The following is a 19,999-nucleotide window of genomic DNA, read 5'->3' as shown; positions in this document are numbered from 1 at the left end:
AAGCTTCGGAACGAGACACAAATCTCCCACTCATCCTTTTAAAAAGGGAATTTAGCTGATGAACAAGTTACATTCTTAATTAATTATGCTGTAATTTAATGACTCACCAGTGACAGACATGTTATCCCCTGTACCTCCTGGGGACTGGTACATGCCCAGATCCACAAAGGTGGTGAAGGAGGACTTGCCAGATGCTTTAACCAAACCTCTGGACTGATACTGGTGGAGCAGAAAGGTGTTGTTTAAGTGAACATCATGTCTGTGCAGACTTTAGTTTGCTCATTGTTTGATTTTAGTTTCAAAATGTTAAAAACATATTTTTTTGCCTACTGTACACCCGTTTGAGTCATATTTTTGATGATGTCTCCACTAACGAGCTGAACAGATTGTCATGTAATGTGTTATGGGTGGACTTGATGGCTGGAATGAGGGCAGATAAAAAAAATAAACCAGGAATTTAGGACTGATATATTTAGCATCAGTAGAACTTACATCATAAACAGAGTCCTTCCCAGGGGAGGAGTGAGTGGCTGAATCTGTGGGGGAGTGGGAGGGCTGAACCACATCTGGCAAGTTAGTGTATCCGTTATGGCTCCGCTTCTCTGGGGTCTTTCAGGTAAAAGAGAAAACACACACACACACACACACACACACACACACACACACACACACACACACACACACACACACACACACACACACACACACACACACACACACACACACACACACACACACACACACACACACACACACACACACACACACACACACACACACACACACAACTTATCGTCAATGGCAGACTTGGATCTATGATAATCTGCTGCACCAATCACCAGGATTTGACCCGTCTGGTTAGCACACCACAGTAACTACAAGAAGTAAAGTAACAGTCGTGAACAGACTCGCTTTGAAAAGGTGTTAAATATGAGTTTGGGACCTTATTTATTGCCTCAACATGGTGACAGCTGATGTCGGTGTCTCACAGCTATTGATGCCAACAGCACAAACAATGCAAACTACAGCAATCGTATATGCCAACTGACCTGAAGATGGTATCAATTGTGCAATCTATTGGGTGACATAAATGATCTAAAGTGATGCAAATAAATATTTGCTTTAAAAAACAAAAGTACATTTACCATTTGTGTGAAAGTAAGTAAAATTCCTCTGTATAATGTATTTTACAACGTTTTGTTGTTTTCTTTAAAATTAAAAACTCCCCATCTTTCCCTGACATTCAGTTGTCTCACTGTAGCTTGGCACAAGTATTTGATGCTCATTGCATATTCAAATGCTTCAACACAAAAAAACTGCCATATTCAATTCATCACCAGCCACCTGCAAGATGTATGCCGTCCATCACTGAATCATATTGCTGTCTCTCCAAAAATCTCAAAGACTTCTGCCAACCTTCTCTAACCCAGGGTGGTTTTTGGCATGCACAAAATCAAATGTATTATTACATTCATTTAATTCAGAGTGCTTTTTGAACATTTAATCTACAAAGGGGCTTTTCAGTGAAACCTGAAAGTCATCGCTGATGTTTTGGGCATCTTCATTTGCTGATACGAGACTTCATTAAGGGTGCAATGGTTCCACATAATGTATTCATTTGGTCAGTTACGTGTGTAAATAAAATAACATTGTCACCGAACAACTGTCCTGCAGCTTTGTAATATTCTTTGACTTGTATTGTGTTGATTTTCCATCAAGTCAAAATGCATTTTAAGCATCGTTACGTGCACAGATGACTCACCCTCTGCACCAGCATGGTCTGATCCCCGTAGCCTCCGGCTTGCTCTCCCTCTCCCACCTCGCCTTCGTCTTCATGAACCACCATGGTGTTGACTGAATCAGTGTCTGCGTCCCTGTGACTGAAATCAATAGAGGAATAGAAGTCAAGGATGACAGAAGACTCCGAGCCTGATAATGGAAAAAAGTGTGAAAAGAGAGTAGCGCAGTATTGAATACTGTACTTCAAAGTCAATTTGACAAATAAAGACAATGGTGTGCTTCTTGAATTGCTATCATTGTTAGTGTTACCGATCTGTGGGGCTTTCTTCCTCCTCTGCTCCCTCGCCACTCTCGCTCTCTTCACTACTCTCGCTGCTCTCCGATGAGGAGGAGTAATCATTGGCCTTGACTGGGGGCCTTGGCTGCTCCTCGGCACGCTCCTTGGCAAAGAGGCCATGGTCCTGCACACACACACACACACACACACACACAAATATTTACTTTAAGAATGCATTCAAAAATGTTGTCAACATAATCTCAGCTATCACAGAAAGCAGCAAATAGCAAATCATATTAAAGACGATCCAAACACAACTGAAGGTGAAGGCTCATCAGGAGGATGGGCTCAAAAACTCCCGGTACTCTGAGTTCAGAGCCTGCCACCTGGTGACGTGTTGGGATGATTTTGAGGCTTCAAGGCCTGTGTTGAGTGCAAGATGTCCACAACACATGAAAAAAGGCTTTTATTTAAAGAGCAGGATTTCATTCAAAGACAAAACATGATTACACCAATAAATAAGTGTAGAGCATGCGATTCATTCAACATGTATTACAGTCAATGAATGCAGATGCAAAGTCATGCATGAACACCGAGGACTGCATAACGCACAAGGACACAGTGATACTAACCTCCCCTATAGCTCTCTTGTAACTCTGCACAATTGAGGTAAAGTCAACAAACAGGGATTTAAGAAGAGGAGAGACATGAAGCTTATAAAACATAAAGGAAAGATAATGTGAGGAGAAAACCTTGAGTTAGTATACGACATGTCAGTTTACAAACCAGGTGTGGTTTTATTCAATCATATTATGTGTTGCATGCACCCCTACACTGATGTTAAACCTAGCTGTACAAGTAGGGGATACTGAAGAGACAGCTAATATATTGTCTGTTTGAAAACAACCACTTACTGCAGGGCGCCCAGGGCGGGAGGAGGTGCGAGACTCCCCCGGCTTATGACGGCTATCATGGGAGAGCATGGGCGAATCCATTTTGGAGGAACCTGCAAATAAGGTTGCAGAGTTATAATTCTGAAATCAGACTCACTGTAAAGACAGTCTGCAGAGAAATAGCATAGGGGGGGGGGGGGGGACGACTCACTGAGGATGCGATGCCTCTCTAGAGAGCCAGTCTGGGGAAGATTGGATATGATGCTCATACTGTCTCCTCTCTCCCAGCGATCATTGCGACTGAGATCTGGATTGCTGCAGTGAGGATACAAATGAGTTATCTGAAGTCCATCTACCATCATTTAGCAGGCACTCACTTCTGGAAGTATCTGATAAATCAGTGGGCTGCCTTTAGTACCTGGCTCGCACTGGATGCCGGATGCCAGAGGTCAGGTTGGTGTTGAGAGCTGTGGCAATAGACGCCGTCCTTTGTGGAATCTGAGGACGGAAACATCACAGTCTTACATTTAACACTGTTCTGACTAAATGAGGTCCGGCTAACATACTATTTGTGTGTCAATATGGGAGTCTTTTGCAAACTGGGGTTATGTTTTGGGTCTGTACACCTACTGCAGAGTCAAAACCAGCCACAAGATCTCACCTTGGGTGGGAGTTCCACATCTGGCAGGCGGATCCAGGGGCCACGATCCTCGATTTGGTGTGCCTGTGGTGCCGGGGTTTCAGAAGTCGGGTCAGAGTTTTGTCGCACCAGCTCTCTAGAGTGGATGGGACGGGGTGAGGGGGTAAGGGAGGGATCCTGGGTGGGGAATGCGGACATGGTCTTAGTGGGCTGGTCACAGAGGGACTGGGAACGAGGGACAGGGGCGGCATAAGGCTTCAGTGGAACCAAGTGAGCCATCTGGAACTGCGGAGGACAGGAGGAGCAGCAGCAGCAGCACACCAGGAGGGAGGAGCAGCAAAGTGGAAGAAAGAGAGGACGAGACAGTCGGAGAAGCAGGCCGAGGTGGAGAAGAATGCAAGGTTGTGTTTGTATTCCAAGGAGATGTTTTTAACATGTAGGGACAAAGTGATCACAGATGTGTGGAGAAGGAAAGGAGGGGTAAAGAAGGAAAACAAAGGCATAAATAAGGTAGCAGAGACAATGAAGGATAAAGCAGCTAAAGAATTAAGGGCAGAAAGGCATAAGCAGCTGTATCTTGTGTTGATTTAATCAACTGAATTTTACACCCACCTTTCCCTGCCCCCCCTGGGGTTCAACAGGCCTCTGCATTGGCGGGGTCTGAGAAGACTGGACCATTCCCGACTGGCTGATTGAGTCAGAGCGAGACTGGAGGGCATTGTCGGAGACAGTGGTGCAGATTTTGGGTGAGCCCTGTCTGTTGAGCTTACTTCGCTCCTCCACCTGAGATAAGGACGACAACGAAAGGAGGATGCACATTGCAGGCCAGTGTACAGCAGTTTGACTGTGGTGTTCCAAGCTTCAAATGTAGGCAACATTGCTACCTCACGGGCCCAAGTGGGTTTGTTGTTGGGCTCCAGGTTTTTGTTGTAGTGGTAGAGCTGGGGCTTCTTTTCTTGCTGCTGCTGTTGCAGAGACACCAGGTAGGCATGCTCCTGCTGCAGCTGCCTCTGCAGTCGCTCTGACTGACGCTGTTCCTCTAGCTGCTTGCGCTTATACTCCTGGGATAAAAAAAAGAAAAAAAAAAAAAAAAAAAAAAAAAAACACACTGCAGTCAAGTCATTGCTTGCCTCGGATTGAACACGAAAAACAGGTCAGGCAGGTCGTAAAAAACAAAACGCACATCAAAAGAATATTTTTAGCAAAACCTTTTTGTGCTGTATATTTAACTGACAATGAAAAACCAATAAGTCAACTGACTCACTTTTACACTGTGAGTTGTAGGCACAGGTCTCCTCGCCTTTTGATGGCCACGGCATACATAACGAAACAAGCACATTGCTTCTTATAACAGCAGAGATTAGATTTCCATTCTCAAGCAGGAAATGTCTCACATAAAGTTACATTTGAGAAACAACTTTAGGTACACAGAGTCAAAGTTAACTATTGTAATAAAGCTAAGATCTTTGCTGTTCTTAAATCACTACGGGCCACACAGCAAAGCATTAGATCTACAAGTCAGTCTACACTATAATGCTCACATACATGTTGTGTGGGTGGTGAGTGAAAGCACGAGACTGTGGATGACAAACAAACCAAAGTCCTCTCAGAAACCAATGTGGTGTTCCTGCACAGTGAGAGAACACAGCCTGGCACCTGGTGAGAATGCCTCACCCAGGTGCTTCCCTACGTCGGAGGACACGTTTGAATAGGCCGAGGACATAATGGAGGGATTACAGCTCAGAGGGACCTATGAACTCCTGTGGAAAGGGACATCTACCCTGCTGCCACCCCAACATATTTAACATGGATATATATATACACTCTTCTTTTTTTAAAGGGGGAATCTTCCACACTGCCAAAACTGTTTTGCTTCTCATTTTGTCTGAGGCCAGGGCAGTAATTATACGCATTTATATCGAAGATCACAGAATGCTAATTGTCCTTCCTGCACAATAAAGCAAAAGACAAGACCTAATGTTCTGTTGTGAACATTTAATGTTGGCCTAATTGTCTTGAATGGTATTCCCGAACAAAAAATAGCAGCGGAAAAAAGGTGTGAATATAGATTTGGAAGCAGTTCATCAAGCGTTCAGCAAAGAATTGTGGCCGACTTCAGAGCCCATCAAAGCCGCCCAGCAGCACCTCTCTATTTGTGCCTTTTGTTTGATTTCATTACATCTTCAGAGGTGACTTAGTCCTATTTGATTCACATCTTGCCCGGTACTTTCTTCATTACATCTAATGAAAGGCACTATGGAAAGACTATTACTATCAATCAGCTGCAGGAAACGTTAAGTTTGCATTATCACAGCTGATTCAAACATCAGGAGAGGATTAGAGTTTATTACAGGCACTGTTGTAATGTCGGTGTATGCAAAGAGGTTTTTTTCTGGTGGCCAGTGTACGTCATGTTATCCTAAAATGCTGACTGAACACCAAAATTGCCTCACAGCATTACGGCACTGGTCCTAGGGGTGTGCTACCACTTCAGGGCCACTGTCCTGTGGCTGACCCTGTGCTTTATGAAGATGCACATACCCATAATTCCTGTGTGTATGTGTAACGTAGGAGGCAAATGTGGTAAACTATCCCAATTGCCTCATAAATACAGTAGTGAGGATTCGGTTCCAAAAAAACAGGAACAAGGAGCCGACACTACAGCTCAATCTAAATGACAGCTCCTCGTATGCGTCACAGGAGCTAGCTAAAGCAAAGCTGTTAGGAGAGTGGCAAATCTTCCCTTCACTGTAAGAAAGAGTCAATAACAAACTCTGAAATCTGCCCAAAACGGCCCTCAAAAATCTAGGTCAGTGGATGCCTTTAGAAGACACGCAGTATCGTCTGCCTTTCCCTCGACCTAACAGCATCTACCTCAAACACAGGCAGACATGTAACACTGCAGTGTTTGTTTTGACAAAACACTGCAACACCGGTTTTCCTTATCAGAATCGAGGCTGTAAGGATAGAGGGTGGCATATGCTGTACCAATTATAAAGCCCCCTGAGGCAGTTTTGTGATATGCGACTTAACTTGGCAAAATAAGAAAACAAGCCATTTTGTTGTGAGGACACACAGTTTTTTTTTTTTTCTGTGCTGATCAATAAATGTCCTTCACTAATGATCTATTGTAACCGAGAGGACATGGAAACCTCTGCAGTCAAAACAAGACATGATAAAGGAGTAGTGAGGACTAGTTACCATAAGCAGTGCTTGCTCCTGAAGCAACTGCTGCTGAAGGATTTCTAACTGCCGCTGCTCTTCTTCTAACTTATGTCTGATAAACTCCTGAGGAAAGGTAAGGAGGCAGGAATGACAGGCATTAAAAGGCGGGAAAAGAGAAAAGACAGGACACAGAAAGATAAGAGGCACAGAACAGTTACGCAACAGCATTCCAGTAAACAACAGACACCGTGCGTCGCACTGATAACAATTCTTTAAATTAATTTCAGCGGCAAAAGCATGCGCCGTCTCCGTTCAGAAGTTATAAGAGACAAATACAAGTTGCCATTGAAACATGACATCACTCTTTAGCACTAGTCACTGCGTTGAGAAGGTTTGAATATTTAGTAGTACATTGTGGTCGTTTTGTGGCATACAATGAGTATTTGGGAGCACGGGGCGATGTTGCCGTGTTGCCAGACTCTTGTGTTACTGAGGGTAGACTGGAAACGGAGCACAAGAGACGCAGAGAGCTCACCCACAGAAAACTCATCTCTGAATAAATACACTAATTTAGACCCTTGCTGCTATGGCAACCTACTCGTGGAATTTCACCACCAGAGCAACTGGCACTGTGTTGCTGGCGGACACGCCCACACATGACAGCGATTGGTCGATTGCTGCCCCACATCTCCCGCGGTTGGTTACCTGCTCCCTCTCAGCCAACCTTCTATCTTCCTCCCGTCTCATATCGTCGAGCCTCCGGTGGGGACCTTTATCTTGCTGCCTCACCATGTCTCGCTCCTTTCTCTGTTGCTGGGAGAGAAGGGCGACAGGGAAAAAAAAAAAAAGGAGAGAAATGAGCATACAGGCTGTGTTTGCACAGAGGCATTTATAATGGATAGCCTGCTTATAAGCAAACCCTCCCTTGTTTTTTGTGCAAAGAGCTGGAAAAAGAAGACATAAAATGGAGTGGGGATGCAGGGCAGGAAACAGAGGCTGAGTCACTCAAACAAAAAACACACACACACACCTATTGCATCCTAATCATCATCAGTTTGCTGCTTTGAATCAAACTCAAATTGACGACAGCTATTCACTTTTGGTAGGGAGCGGTCCTTATCTTTTTTTAAAGGGACATTGAAACAGGGCTTGTTCTTTGTGCTGAAATGACACACGGCACACAAAGCTCTTGTCCACTCAGTTGTTGCTGAGGAGCCAGAGAAGATAGACGAGGAGGTGGTGGTATATCAGGGGAGTTCATTTATACTGCAGTGAAACACTTACCAATACTGCACAACATTTTCAGTATCGGTGCAAAAAGTGTGCCTCATTAAAATCCCCACAGAACTCCTCAGACATTTCACAGCAGCTCAGTTATGGTGATTCAAAATGAAAATCTCTGTGCAAAACCTCGACTTAAATATTCGCTACAAGCATAAAGTGTTCATCAACCGTGACAATTAAATCACAGCATAAACAAACTCTTTACTTCATTCTGTTGTCCTTTATACACGCATCAATATTTGCTCCCCAGTCCTTTATGTCTTATGCCTCTCTTTACACTTAACAGCATTTACAAACCAACAATGTAGCATAAGATCTGTGAAAAGGTCGTTCATTTAGACCTTTTCTGCACAAACTTGGTACTCGCAAAACATCTCACTCTAGGCTACAAAATCATCTCACTTTGGGCAAATGTTTGCAGAATTAATAATTCACACCTGTGTTGTTAGGTGGGCTTTCCTTCACTTGAAGTGATCTCACTCTATTCCCCACTGTTTACCTGTTTATTCAACTATGAATGTCAGCGAACAACATGTTGAAAATGTACTGTTGCAAGTTAAGGTGACCGGAGATTTTGTTCAGTCCTCGCAACTAGTTATTAAGTTATGGAGGCTTTAAGTTGGTGGGGGGGGGGAATGAATAAATAAATAAATAAATAAATAAAATAATGGATGGATAGGTTTTAGTTGTCCTGGTGTGTGTTTTTCATTTAGGCCTCATTTCTACATTTCAAAGTATAAGCTATTCAAACTGTTGTTTTATATTTTATTACTTATGTTCATGGATTGATATACGTTAAGTATATTGCATAAACGTTTAGCAGGCCGATAATAGAAGGCAGATTAAAACTGCCATGTACTTATGACTAAAGCAACCAATGGCAAACCAAATGAATAGTAAAAGGGCAAATAAAAGGGCAACAGCGAGTAGTTAAGTGGATGAAGAACAAGAGCAGACACACAGACAAGGAACATTATATTCTTGTTGCTCGGTACAGTTTTGCTTTGAATTAAAAATGTTCCGCCTGTTGCATAATGTATTAGTATCATGAGCCTCTGGTAAAATGTGCAAGATTACATTTAATTATAAAACAAGGGTGACGGTGGAAATAAGGCCAAAGACACCATTTTTTTTTTTCTATCCCCGACAAAATCTGATCTGTTCGTATTTATAAATGTATCAGAATGAATCAGAGCCAGCACCATACAAGGAAGAGGAAGACCACGATGATAAGACCAAAGTCAGTTGTGAAGATCTGGCTCTAGATGATAAACTAGAGACGCCCAATGAATGTGTTTTCATTCTCTGAAGTTGGGAGATGATTTATGCACAGGAGGTAAATTCACTTCAAAAGCTAAATTGCTGATACTCGGCCTACATTACAGCAATGTCTCTGAAACGCAACTACGTTTTGTAAATTGAGCATCATGTCGCTTAATGCACGTTGGGGAACTTTCCAATCCTTTCTAGTGATGTGCTTGTCATCACCAATGCTGAGTTTATGCAGAATTGTATTTTGGAGGTACTAAAATCTCAGCATTGGGTGCATTACAATAATCGTGGACGATATTGGAATGTTAAGTGTTGTGTCAAAACGGGGAAAAAAAGAAATTTAAGATAAAAAGGTGAGAAAAATATCTTTGTTTTCTTTAAAAAGGAGTATTTCGACATGTACTTTTAGAGAGTTATGTGCTGTAACTATTGTATCCTAGGAAATAGTTACAGCAAACATTTTAGTGGTGTTGAGTGGAGTATTTCTGAACTTTGTAGAGTCAGGCTAGTCTTCTCCTGTCTTTATGCTAAGCTACGATAAACGCCTCCTTGCTCTACATTCATGCTTAGCATGCAGATATGAGAGTAGTACTATTCTTCTCATCCAACTCTCGAAAAGAAAGCCAATACGCGTATTTCTCGTAATACTACTCCACTAAAAGTTGATGATTACCTCTTCGAGTCGGCGACGCTGTTCTTTCTGCTCCTCGATGCGTTTCTGTCGGTCGTGCAACAGTTGCCTCTTGTGCTCCTCAGGATCCCGACGCTGAGCAGCCAGCTGGGCCTGCTGCCTCTTGTGAGCCTCCGAGCGCTCTTTGTTCTCCTGCTGCAGACGCTGGAAGTCCCGCCTCAGGGTGGACTCACCGGGCACGTTGAGGATGGAACTGATGGCCAAAATTAAAGGAAAAAAAGAAATGAGGGAGAAGCTTTTGGGGACAATCATTCACACGGAGAACACAAGTCACTTGGACAGAGAATATATTGATGAATGCAGCTAATAAAGTGAAAATACCTCGACTCTCTGTCATCTCCACGATTTTCATCCTCTTCATCACTACCACTGTACTCGTACTCCGTTTCTTCTGTTATGAAAATTAGCATCAAGAGAAGTGAATTACGTGAAAAAGATGGTGGGATAATCTACAGTATACTGTAAAGTGTAGTAAACCATGGTGCATGAAGAGACGGGGTACCCTGGGTTACACCCATTTAGGCTCTTTCCATCTCATCTGCTCACCCTTTTCTCCCCTTTTCTTGCGCGTACGGTCGATATGGTCTTTGAGCTGAATTCGGACCTGGCGCTCAGTGGGCTGGTCCCGGATGAAGGTGTGCTTGAGAAGCTGCTCTGTGGATGGTCGGCTGGTATACGTCTTCACCAGACAGCCCTCTATGAAGTCAATGAATTTCTTGGACCTGGGTGGAACGGGGAGGTGAGAGGAGGATAAACGAGTGAGGGAGAGTGGGAGGGCAGGGAGGAAGGGAACCGTTGGCAGCTGGGCAGAAGAGAGATGCAAGTGGGACACGGTCCATCTTTAGCCACTTTAACAGGTCTGGCATTTTCTGGGGAGGGGTCATGTATGTGACATTTCTAGGAATGCTTACAGTCTTGTGTGTCACTTGGAAAAAAAATGATTAATAACATAACGCACTGGCCCATTTCATTCTCTAATGTCTTTACAGAATGTTTTGTATATTTGCATAGTTGTTCATCTGGGTCACACCATATTGACCAACGGCTTCTTTATGATTGGATTTTTTTTTTTTTTTAAAGCAATGTGAAAGAAACGTGTCATTCTGGATGCAGTGGGACCATAAACTCCACTAAGTGGGTCCATTAACGAGCAGCATAAAGATTAACAGGAGCAGGGTAGGAAAAAGAACACGGCAAATATGTTTTAAAAGCCTTCAGCTTCTCATCTGGCTCACGATCATATTTGTCTCTGGGACAAAGGACTTGACCTCTCGCACTTTGAAATCTGAGTGAGGGACGGCTATCCTAAACATCTTTCCCTAATAGAGGGACAAATGCACCCAAAGTAACTTGAAGCACAACATGTGCTTTGAGAAATCAAGAAATGTTTCTGTAATCACTTCTTCTAAAGGCAGCATTCGTTCCATTCAGTGCTGTTCTTGTTAAGTGTGTTTATATGCACTAAAGGGGTAGTTTGGCTTTTCCTAGTCAGACAGCGCTTTCCAACGGGGAACCGAAGCCGTTATCGATGCTCTCTTCAACGTCACGAGACTCCTTTAGAAAAACAGTAACTTTACTTTGAAGAACACGGGAGTTGCTGGTCTTCCGCTGCCTCTATCAGTTAGCTTGTTTGTGTTACTGTGAGACTTTGGAGAATCTGAACTAACCCTTTAAATCTCTTAATACACACAATAACACACAAACAAACTAACCAATCGAGGCAGAGGTAGACCACCGACTCCCGTGTTCTGCAGGTAAAATTTATGTTTTTGTCAAAAGGTTTCAAGAGAGCATAGATGGATATAACTTGTTCAGTTCCCAGTTGAAGAGGGCTGGCCAGGTAAAACTGTGAAAGTATTCTAATGGCGTGTATTTAAACTGCTATTGATTTCTTTAGGTGGGCCTTTTGTTCTGTGGCTAAATTACGTTTTGCTGCTGCCCCCGTCCACAGCAGTACTTTGCTCCCGTGCTGATACTCCTGTCTGTTTCTCCAAACAGGGGGCGTACCAATCGTCATCTATTGTCGGTAATAAGCCGTCTATTAATAAGTACCTCGTGCAACTCTTACTTGAAAAATTCTAAACTATCCCTTCAACCTGGTTATTGTTATTATAACAGAGCAACAACGTTACTGCAGTGCACGTAACTGTGCTCTCCTGCCATCACGTTTACTCTTGGGTTTGTCTTTGGAAACATAAGGTTTTGAGACTTAATGCACATTTGAAATCATATGAGGGGAGCCTGCTAGGTGTCTAGGATATGATATATCTAAGTAACACAACAGGATGGTTGATAACTCACCATTTTTTGGATTTAAGTTTTGGGGGGGGATTCCTGGGAATGAGGAAGAGGGCTCTCATCGGGTGCATGTCACACAAGGCTGCAGAAATAAAAGAAGAAGGTGAGTTGGTAGATATTATCAAATCCCCCTACCAAAGCTGAGACCTACAATAAACAGAAGGGAAAAGCAACATCAGAATAAATCAAATGTAAGACAGAGTATCATATACTCCCACACCTGGTGGTTTCTAAAAAATACTAGCCACCATTACTCAGTCTTTGTATCCTCAAACATGGTTACAGCTGCTGTTATCCAATCGTTCCTGGTGCCTCAGGCTTATTGTTATATTGAATGCAAGAGCAAGGGCTGTGAGTCAGTGTTCCCAGCGTAGGTAGGTAGCTAAACCTGACTGCTTAGCTTTACAGTTTCACAGTAAATAGGCTTTCACACGGCAGTCTTTTGGACGAATGCAACGTGACAGAGAGAGCCGAAGGCAGGAAGAACATTTTATTTCAGTATTTTAAGGGAACAAAAGGATGACAGCTACCGTTTGTGTGTGTGTGCGTCATATAACATGCATGTTTACCTTGTATCACACACAGCCATAATGTATAAGCATTAGTATTTATTCAGTAGACTCGCATGGTTTATTTTCATTTAAGAAGGACTGGATCACCCACTGACAGGATGTTGGCAGTTTTGTCAACATCCTGTCAGTGTGAATGATGTCATCTAGTGTTGTATTAAATACCTGGAGTGAACTGACCTGTTTGTTTCTGCTTTTAGCTGATCAATCGTACAGACGGTGTTTTTAAATGATTACCTGTTAGTCACCATACTGACAGCCCCGTGTTTCCTTATACGTGTGAACAAACAGTAAAAGGTATGGAGGGTGTCTGCTAACACAGCTAGTGACGAAAAGATTCGGTGAAAAGATGCTCAATAATTCACATGTTCAAAAATAAACAGAAAGCCAGTAACGCTGTAAGGCTAATGAATACATTACTGGAACTAGAACAATGATGCGTCTCAATGAACCAGCGACGGATACCACAGAGAGCATTCGTCAGTCCCGTCTTTACAATGTTGTCGATAAATTGACCGTAGTTCACCCGTCACACATCAATACAGATGTTCTATTGAATTATTTGACGACAAACTAAATTGAACTACTGCTTTAAATATATAACTCAATAAAAAAAAAAACAGTTAGAAAGGTTCAATACATCTGGTCTTTATCATAGTCATTATGTAAAATAAATAAATAAAGAGAGACAACGACTAGGGTTGCAATAATGATGATATCAATCAATTATTAATCAACTAATCAAATCAAAATATTTATCTATCTTATCCAAGACAAACGTGGCGTCTATATTTGTTCGGCAGACAGTTTAGCAAAACATAAAGTAATAGTGTTATGATTTTAAACAGAGAAATTAATTAATTCATAAAACTGTCTTCCATTATTGTCTGTCGACCAACTAATCATAAAAAATGGTTTCAGCCGTAAAACCTAAAAGAGATCTAATCAAAAAACAAGGAATATTGCGCCGTTGTAAGTGGAATACATACTTCAGTAATGAAACTGATGGAGTGAGTAATTACACACTGCATCATTTAAAAAGGTACAATCAGCTTCACAGTTGTCCCGTATGTCTTATGTCATTGGCAGCAGCAACATGGGCTACAAGAGCTCCGTAGTTCTTATCAGCGATGTGAACAAAAGGCTCTCAGAACATCATCATTGTAAGTTCACCACAGCTGTGATTCATTTCACAAACACTTTAGCTGCTACTCTTTAGTGAGATTTTCTTTTCTTCTTAGTCAGGTTTGACACCAAATCTCTAGACAGACATATCGCCCCGCTTACCAGACCAGAGAGCTCTGTGCAATCAGCCTCCACAGGCCAACTGCCAGCTCACGACTACACTACCTTGATTACAGTGAGTCAGCTGCCCATCTGAAGACTCAGACAACAAGGCCGCACATGCAAGACGGACTCATTCATGAGGTCTTCTCTGGCGGTGAGAAACGGTCTGTTGCTGGGTACATAGAAATGCATGTTTCAAACAAGAACAGGTTCAAAAGGAGTGTATACACTTACGAGGAGCTCCCTCTGCCATCTCAATGGCTGTGATCCCCAAGGACCAGATATCACTCTGCAAAATACACAAGGGACCAGGTCAGTGTCTACCTTTCATACGCTCCCGCAGCATAGTGCGGACACAAACGCAGTGCTTCCGTTACCCTGTAGTCATAGGTGGAGTCGGGGTTCTCGTCACAGGCAATAACCTCAGGCGCCATCCAGTACGGTGTGCCGATGAAGGTGTTCCTACGCCCGACGGTCCTGTCCAACTGAGCACTCACCCCGAAATCAACTGAATGTGGACAGAGCGATCAGAGGAAACAGGATGTGAGACGATGCTGGGTAGCAGATGCCTACTGTTGCTCTTTTACCCGAAACCTACAAGCATTCAACGTACCAAGTTTGACCTCTGCGTTCTCCGTTAGCAGCACGTTCTGGCCCTTGATGTCCCTGTGGATGACTTTGTGGGCGTGGAGATGAGAAAGGCCCTGTGCACAGACAAAGAAGTCAAAATGGCTCAGTAAGGAGTGACCTCTGCTGCAGACTTGTTTTGACTGGTGGGACGGCCATATCTCACCCGTAGGATTTCTCTGCAGATGTAAGCGATCCAGTCCTCCTTTAGAGAGCTGCCCTTAGTGTTCTTCACCAGGTCGGTCACTGATCCCGCCCCACAGAACTCCATCACCAGCTACATACAGACAAATGCAGACGTAGTGAGCACAATCAATGAGGCACACTGCTATAAAAGGATCAGGCCAGGTAAAAGGAGAGACCGACCCAAAGTTGGTCATCGTGTCCTGGTGGACTCTTCTTGACAAAGGCACCGTAGTACGTGGCTATGTTGCGGTGGTGGCTGTATTTTTTCAGCATGTTGATTTCAGCTTTGATCTCCTCTTCTTCCTCCTCCGTGACATCCATCACCTTGATGGCAGCCAGCTGGCCCGTCTTCACGTGACGGCCCTGACAAGTTCATCACAACAGTGGTCAGTAAAGTTTAAAATTAACTCTTTGACTGTCGCCCCATCAAGTGTGGCTAATTGCCTTATCGCACCACTTCACCGTTCTTATTTTACATTTTCTTCTCCAGCGTCTCTTATCTTTCGGTCACAGACAGTTTTAACTTTTCAGGCCGACAGCTGAAAAATGTACTTACATAGCAGTTAGCTAAATCTACTGTAATCTGAGAAATTAATGCAAAAAACATTAAACACAGAGCAGGCACTAGAGTGGTCTTTGGTGCCCAGTTTTACAGCAACTCATCGCACAGGTGAAAACTTAATGTCCTGAATGCGTTTATCTACGAAAAGAGCACGACATCATCGAGGTATAATTTAGGCATCATGTCTCACCTTGTACACCTGCCCATAGGTCCCATTGCCGACGACCTCGACCAGCTCAAAGATCCCTGCTGGATCCTACGGGAGACACGGTCAGATTCATGAGTCGTACAACATACAGACAGAGCAGGGTCAGATACACCATCAAAATACAAACCTCTCCAAATAAAAACAGCATTTCAATACAATAAACTGCATTTTGTTTTGCTTTTTATTTTTGCTAAATTAAAAAAAACGGCTACACTCGAAGCAAACCGTATCTATTTCTTGTTCTAAGTGGCTGATGCTCGCTTTGAATCCTACACATCCACACTTCAATGCCGGCCCTAAGCGGAGGTCGTATTTCAAGTTGTTACACTCATGTTTCCTCAGTTAAAAGTCACGCTTAGATAGTAAATTCATACTAAACTGCACCTGTTCTAGTAACTCCTGCCATCTGGCTTCAATAAGTCTGAATACAAAACACTGTTGAGGACACAAAATAAAACCAACAGGCTAAAAATGTTTAAATTAAAAGTCATCTCAATCTTTTGCCTTAACAGAACAATCGAGAATCTTTAATTGAATGTGTACGTCAGTTAAAGTGTAGCAGTAGATCTATTGACTCCATCAACGACACGTCAAAAGCACAAAGACTCGTACATAAAAACAACCCCAATGGTTTCTACTTTGTATTCACTAAAGCCAATATTACCATACAAATCATCTGAACTCAATCTTCCTAGCCACCCCCACACACACACACACACACACACACTCACCGCCCACCCACAACACGGAGGAAACCGACGAGCAGATACACTACATATTGATATTAGATTAGATATGGATTTGACATGGACATCCATCGGGCCTTTTCCCGATTTGTTCGTTTTAAGTTTCAATGGAGTGAACACACATTCTACTGATACCAGGGGTGCTTTGACTTAATTACGCAACCCCTCCCCAAAGACACAAGGGAATATGACAATCAGTTCCACCTTCAAGCAATTTCAATATGGCTTTAAGAAGATGTGTGGGTGGTTAGAGTGCTGCTTTGGGTTTAGAATGTACAGCATGACCTATCCTGCTTTCATCTGTTTCCAATGATGGGTTTTCTGCCTTCAATAGGGAGGGGGGGAAATTCCTTTGAGACAGGAAACATTTATGGGAAGAAAATAGCACATATACTTATGAACGATTTGGCAGTAAAACTGGGAAGTGACCACACATTTGATGCAAATGCACACACAACCCACATGACATAAAGACACCGTATTTTGAAGCGTGTTCGAACACTAAAGAGGGGGAACTGTAACGTAAAGCGGGAGGCAACAATGTGATGATATGGAAGAGAATAATGAGTGGGTGGCAAGGCAGAGGCGGTAGCTTCGCCCACGAGAGTGGGATGAGAGGAACGAAGTGATAGAAGGGGAAGGGTACAGTTATGTTAAGGATTAGCACCACCAGCACACACACAGTCAGACACATTGCAATGATTGCTAAAACGGCAAGGAAGCAGTACAACCACGGGGTAACTGGAGGAGAAACCTGCAGTCAGCCTGCTTAAATGATACAAATGGCAGCTCTGGTAGTACTTATGGATATAATGCCGTCTTATTAATGTGTAAACGTAATGTATTGATTAACCTCAGGGAATAATGCAATGCATTTTCCCATCAACCTCAGTTTAACAGGGTATAAACTTTAAAATGACACTGATAATGGTCCATTGGGAAGTTGACCACACATTTCCTGCAGGGGTGTCAACTTAGCTGACAGAGGAAGTCTGCCCTTTCTGTGGATACACAGCTGCATCAATAGTCAAAATCACTACTCAAACACTTACATTCCCTGAATATCAATATAACTTAATGAAGTTTAATCTCTGACATGACACTTTTACTGGTGTTCACAGTAAAGCTTCATATTAAAAGGAGTGTTTTTTTATCACTATCATGTACGCTTATTTATGCCAACCATAGCAAACATGGACTGTTCCACTGCACCAAAATAAAAAAAATCCCAAGACTAGATTTGTCACGAGTTTCATTTCCAGAGGGCCGGTACTCCTGGTTAACCAGCATCCAATAATCTCATCACACTATCAACGCTTCGGTTTGAAACTGAAAATCAGCATAAAAATCACTTTCCAATAGTTTTAAATTATGAACAAAACAGGTGAAACTCAGCAGACATATTTGTTGGAGTACGACCATGTTGGTCGCTTTAATTGTCTTAGTGTAACTTGCTATGCCACCTGTAGTTGAAACAGTTGTGCAGGTGGGTTGATTTTATCAGTGCTACTGACATTGGAACAACGTGTTACAGCACAAATGATTAGTTGTTGCTCGTGTACAGTGGACTGTTGCTATGTAGCCCAATGCTGGAGTCCTTCTGTGATTGAGCCACTTAAAGGTTCCCTGTGGAGTTTTTGTCCTCTAGTAGCGCTGTCGAGCTGTGGAGCCGTTTATCTATGACTGGGTCCCTAATGCGCATGAACATGGACGCACATGCACATGGACGCACATGCACGCGCACAAGGGTGTCGTGCTCCACAGTCCTGCCAATGGTTTCACACCATTCCACTCATCAACAGGTGGCAGTAACGCCCGAGACATGCAGCATGCCCCAACAAAGGCACGGAAGAAGAGGACCGTTAGCTAGTAAACAATGCAGGATTCAAAATACTAAAAAAAATGACTCTACAACGTTTTACGAGGGAGGAAATGCATTTAACACATTTGTTGGAGCTCAAGGATACACACGATGCCTTCTGGTGAGTGATACTGAATGTAAACATCTCACTTTTGTTTGTTTATAACAAAACTCCACAGGGCACCTTTAAATGGTCAGCTAACCCAAATCACAATTCATTCTAGTGGTAGATGGCCAGGCAGATATTGGTATTTTTTGTATTTTAAGGATTTCATTAACACTTTAAAACGGACAATTACTTCACTTTCCAACAAAACCCAACTTTCATATTCAAACATGACTTCAATTTACTGAACAGAGATATTATTGAGACTGATAATTCCCAAATTCAATGAAGTGATTGTATCTTATTTTAAATGAAAAAATAAACTCGGATAATATTGGCGATCTTCTCATATAACTATTGAATACAGATATGTTATAAAGAGCTGGGTCAGCTCTAACAATATGAAGGGATTTTGAAAAATCTGTTGATATAAAGTCAGCGGGAAGATAACAGAGGTCCAAGCAAGCCAAGATTGGGATAAACTAGCCCTGATCTCCTGTTAAGCCCCATAAATATGTGAATTCCTCAACACTCAATTATTTTCCATGGAGTAACCCACCCAGAGGAAAGTCTCTCAGAGTAACCTTTGGTCATTTTGATTCTAGACAGAGATAAAAAAAATAATAATGAAAAAGAAAGCTATTGTTGTTTCAAACCTGTAGCTAAGTGTGGAGACAGGGCTGTGATCTACCTTTCCAAAAAGGCAGTGACTGAACGCATAAAAAGCTTCTTTATAATGCTAATAAGGGTCTGTCTTTGGGGGATTTACTGCTGCAACACAATCATAGATGTTGACACTTCCCATTGAAATGGAGAGATGCATCAAAAGGGAGCATCAGCGCTGTGGTCTCACTTAAGAAACTGTAGCCTTGGAAAGAAGATTTTTCATCAAATCAGAATAGTGCTGACCCTTTTTATTCTCATTTGATTTCATTTCTTGTCTGGTAAAGTGGTTCTATTGTTAGAAGAGGGTAGTCATAAAAGATTGGTTGATTTTTATTTTAAACTGAGGCCTTCAAGGTGGACCACTGCTTATACCAGATCAGTAAGAACAAAGTCTAATACTTTTAGTATTTTAAGAGAAACCAAACCAAACAGACCAGATCCAAAATTCACAAGGAAATGGAGAGGATTTCCCATTCAACTTGGAATCACGACTGCAAAACACCTCCAAACAACCAGTGGCGGGCTGTGCATTTTATACCTGGGCCTTCTGTGCTGTCCTACTGAGCTACGGTTATTTGTTTCTATTGGTGTAATAATACCATGTTTAATTCGTATTAAACTGTTTGGTACGAGGCTTACGAACCGAACAATACGTTTGAATAATACTAGTACAATTGGAAAATGCAGAAGCTTAAATTGTGGGAAATATAATGTTTTCGGTGGACTGCGCTCACATAACAGACAACGGGATGTGTGACCTTTTGAACTGGAACAATAACAAAAAGCAGCTGGGGCCGGCCGCCGTTTGCGGGCGTTCAACGCCGGCCGCCGTTTGCGGTCGTTCGCCGGCGTCCTCAGGTTAGCATAGCATAGCATAGAGAAATAAGGGCTGAATCTTTATTATTATTAAATTATAAAATA

At 42.6% G+C, this 19,999-nt stretch overlaps 1 protein-coding gene across 10 annotated transcripts in view; it reads right to left on the bottom strand.

Annotated features, from left to right (window-relative positions):
• The window catches only part of mink1 (misshapen-like kinase 1), a 30,172-nt gene that overhangs the window by 8,272 nt on the left and 1,901 nt on the right, over nt 1–19,999 (bottom strand). For 2 of the 10 annotated variants that reach the window (XR_012956287.1, XM_076101793.1), the window contains exons 2-24: nt 15,682–15,747; nt 15,110–15,292; nt 14,910–15,020; nt 14,730–14,820; nt 14,494–14,624; nt 14,351–14,405; nt 12,264–12,342; nt 10,509–10,684; nt 10,284–10,353; nt 9,945–10,155; nt 7,421–7,528; nt 6,752–6,838; nt 4,815–4,850; nt 4,435–4,611; nt 4,163–4,333; nt 3,572–3,835; nt 3,329–3,408; nt 3,122–3,225; nt 2,932–3,023; nt 2,050–2,201; nt 1,763–1,880; nt 493–609; nt 108–219 (exon numbers count right to left, since the gene is read on the bottom strand). Coding sequence is in view for 9 of the 10 variants with exons in the window: in XM_076101793.1 (XP_075957908.1) it covers nt 108–219; nt 493–609; nt 1,763–1,880; nt 2,050–2,201; nt 2,932–3,023; nt 3,122–3,225; nt 3,329–3,408; nt 3,572–3,835; nt 4,163–4,333; nt 4,435–4,611; nt 4,815–4,850; nt 6,752–6,838; nt 7,421–7,528; nt 9,945–10,155; nt 10,284–10,353; nt 10,509–10,684; nt 12,264–12,342; nt 14,351–14,405; nt 14,494–14,624; nt 14,730–14,820; nt 14,910–15,020; nt 15,110–15,292; nt 15,682–15,747 (2,791 nt within the window). In the remaining variant the exon portion in view is untranslated. Of the gene's footprint in view, nt 1–107; nt 220–330; nt 421–492; nt 610–1,762; nt 1,881–2,049; nt 2,202–2,931; nt 3,024–3,121; nt 3,226–3,328; nt 3,409–3,571; nt 3,836–4,162; nt 4,334–4,434; nt 4,612–4,814; nt 4,851–6,751; nt 6,839–7,420; nt 7,529–9,944; nt 10,156–10,283; nt 10,354–10,508; nt 10,685–12,263; nt 12,343–14,350; nt 14,406–14,493; nt 14,625–14,729; nt 14,821–14,909; nt 15,021–15,109; nt 15,293–15,681; nt 15,748–19,999 lie in introns of those variants that run through there. The other 8 variants (XM_076101801.1, XM_076101795.1, XM_076101797.1 and 5 more) reach the window with 8 other exon arrangements.

Source organism: Anarhichas minor, unplaced genomic scaffold (genome assembly GCF_050575085.1).
Source record: "Anarhichas minor isolate MPS153535 unplaced genomic scaffold, ASM5057508v1 ptg000027l, whole genome shotgun sequence".
NCBI lineage: Eukaryota > Metazoa > Chordata > Actinopteri > Perciformes > Anarhichadidae > Anarhichas > Anarhichas minor.
The sequence above is the reverse complement of the archived record's forward strand: the minus strand, read 5'-3'. Positions and strand labels throughout refer to the sequence as shown.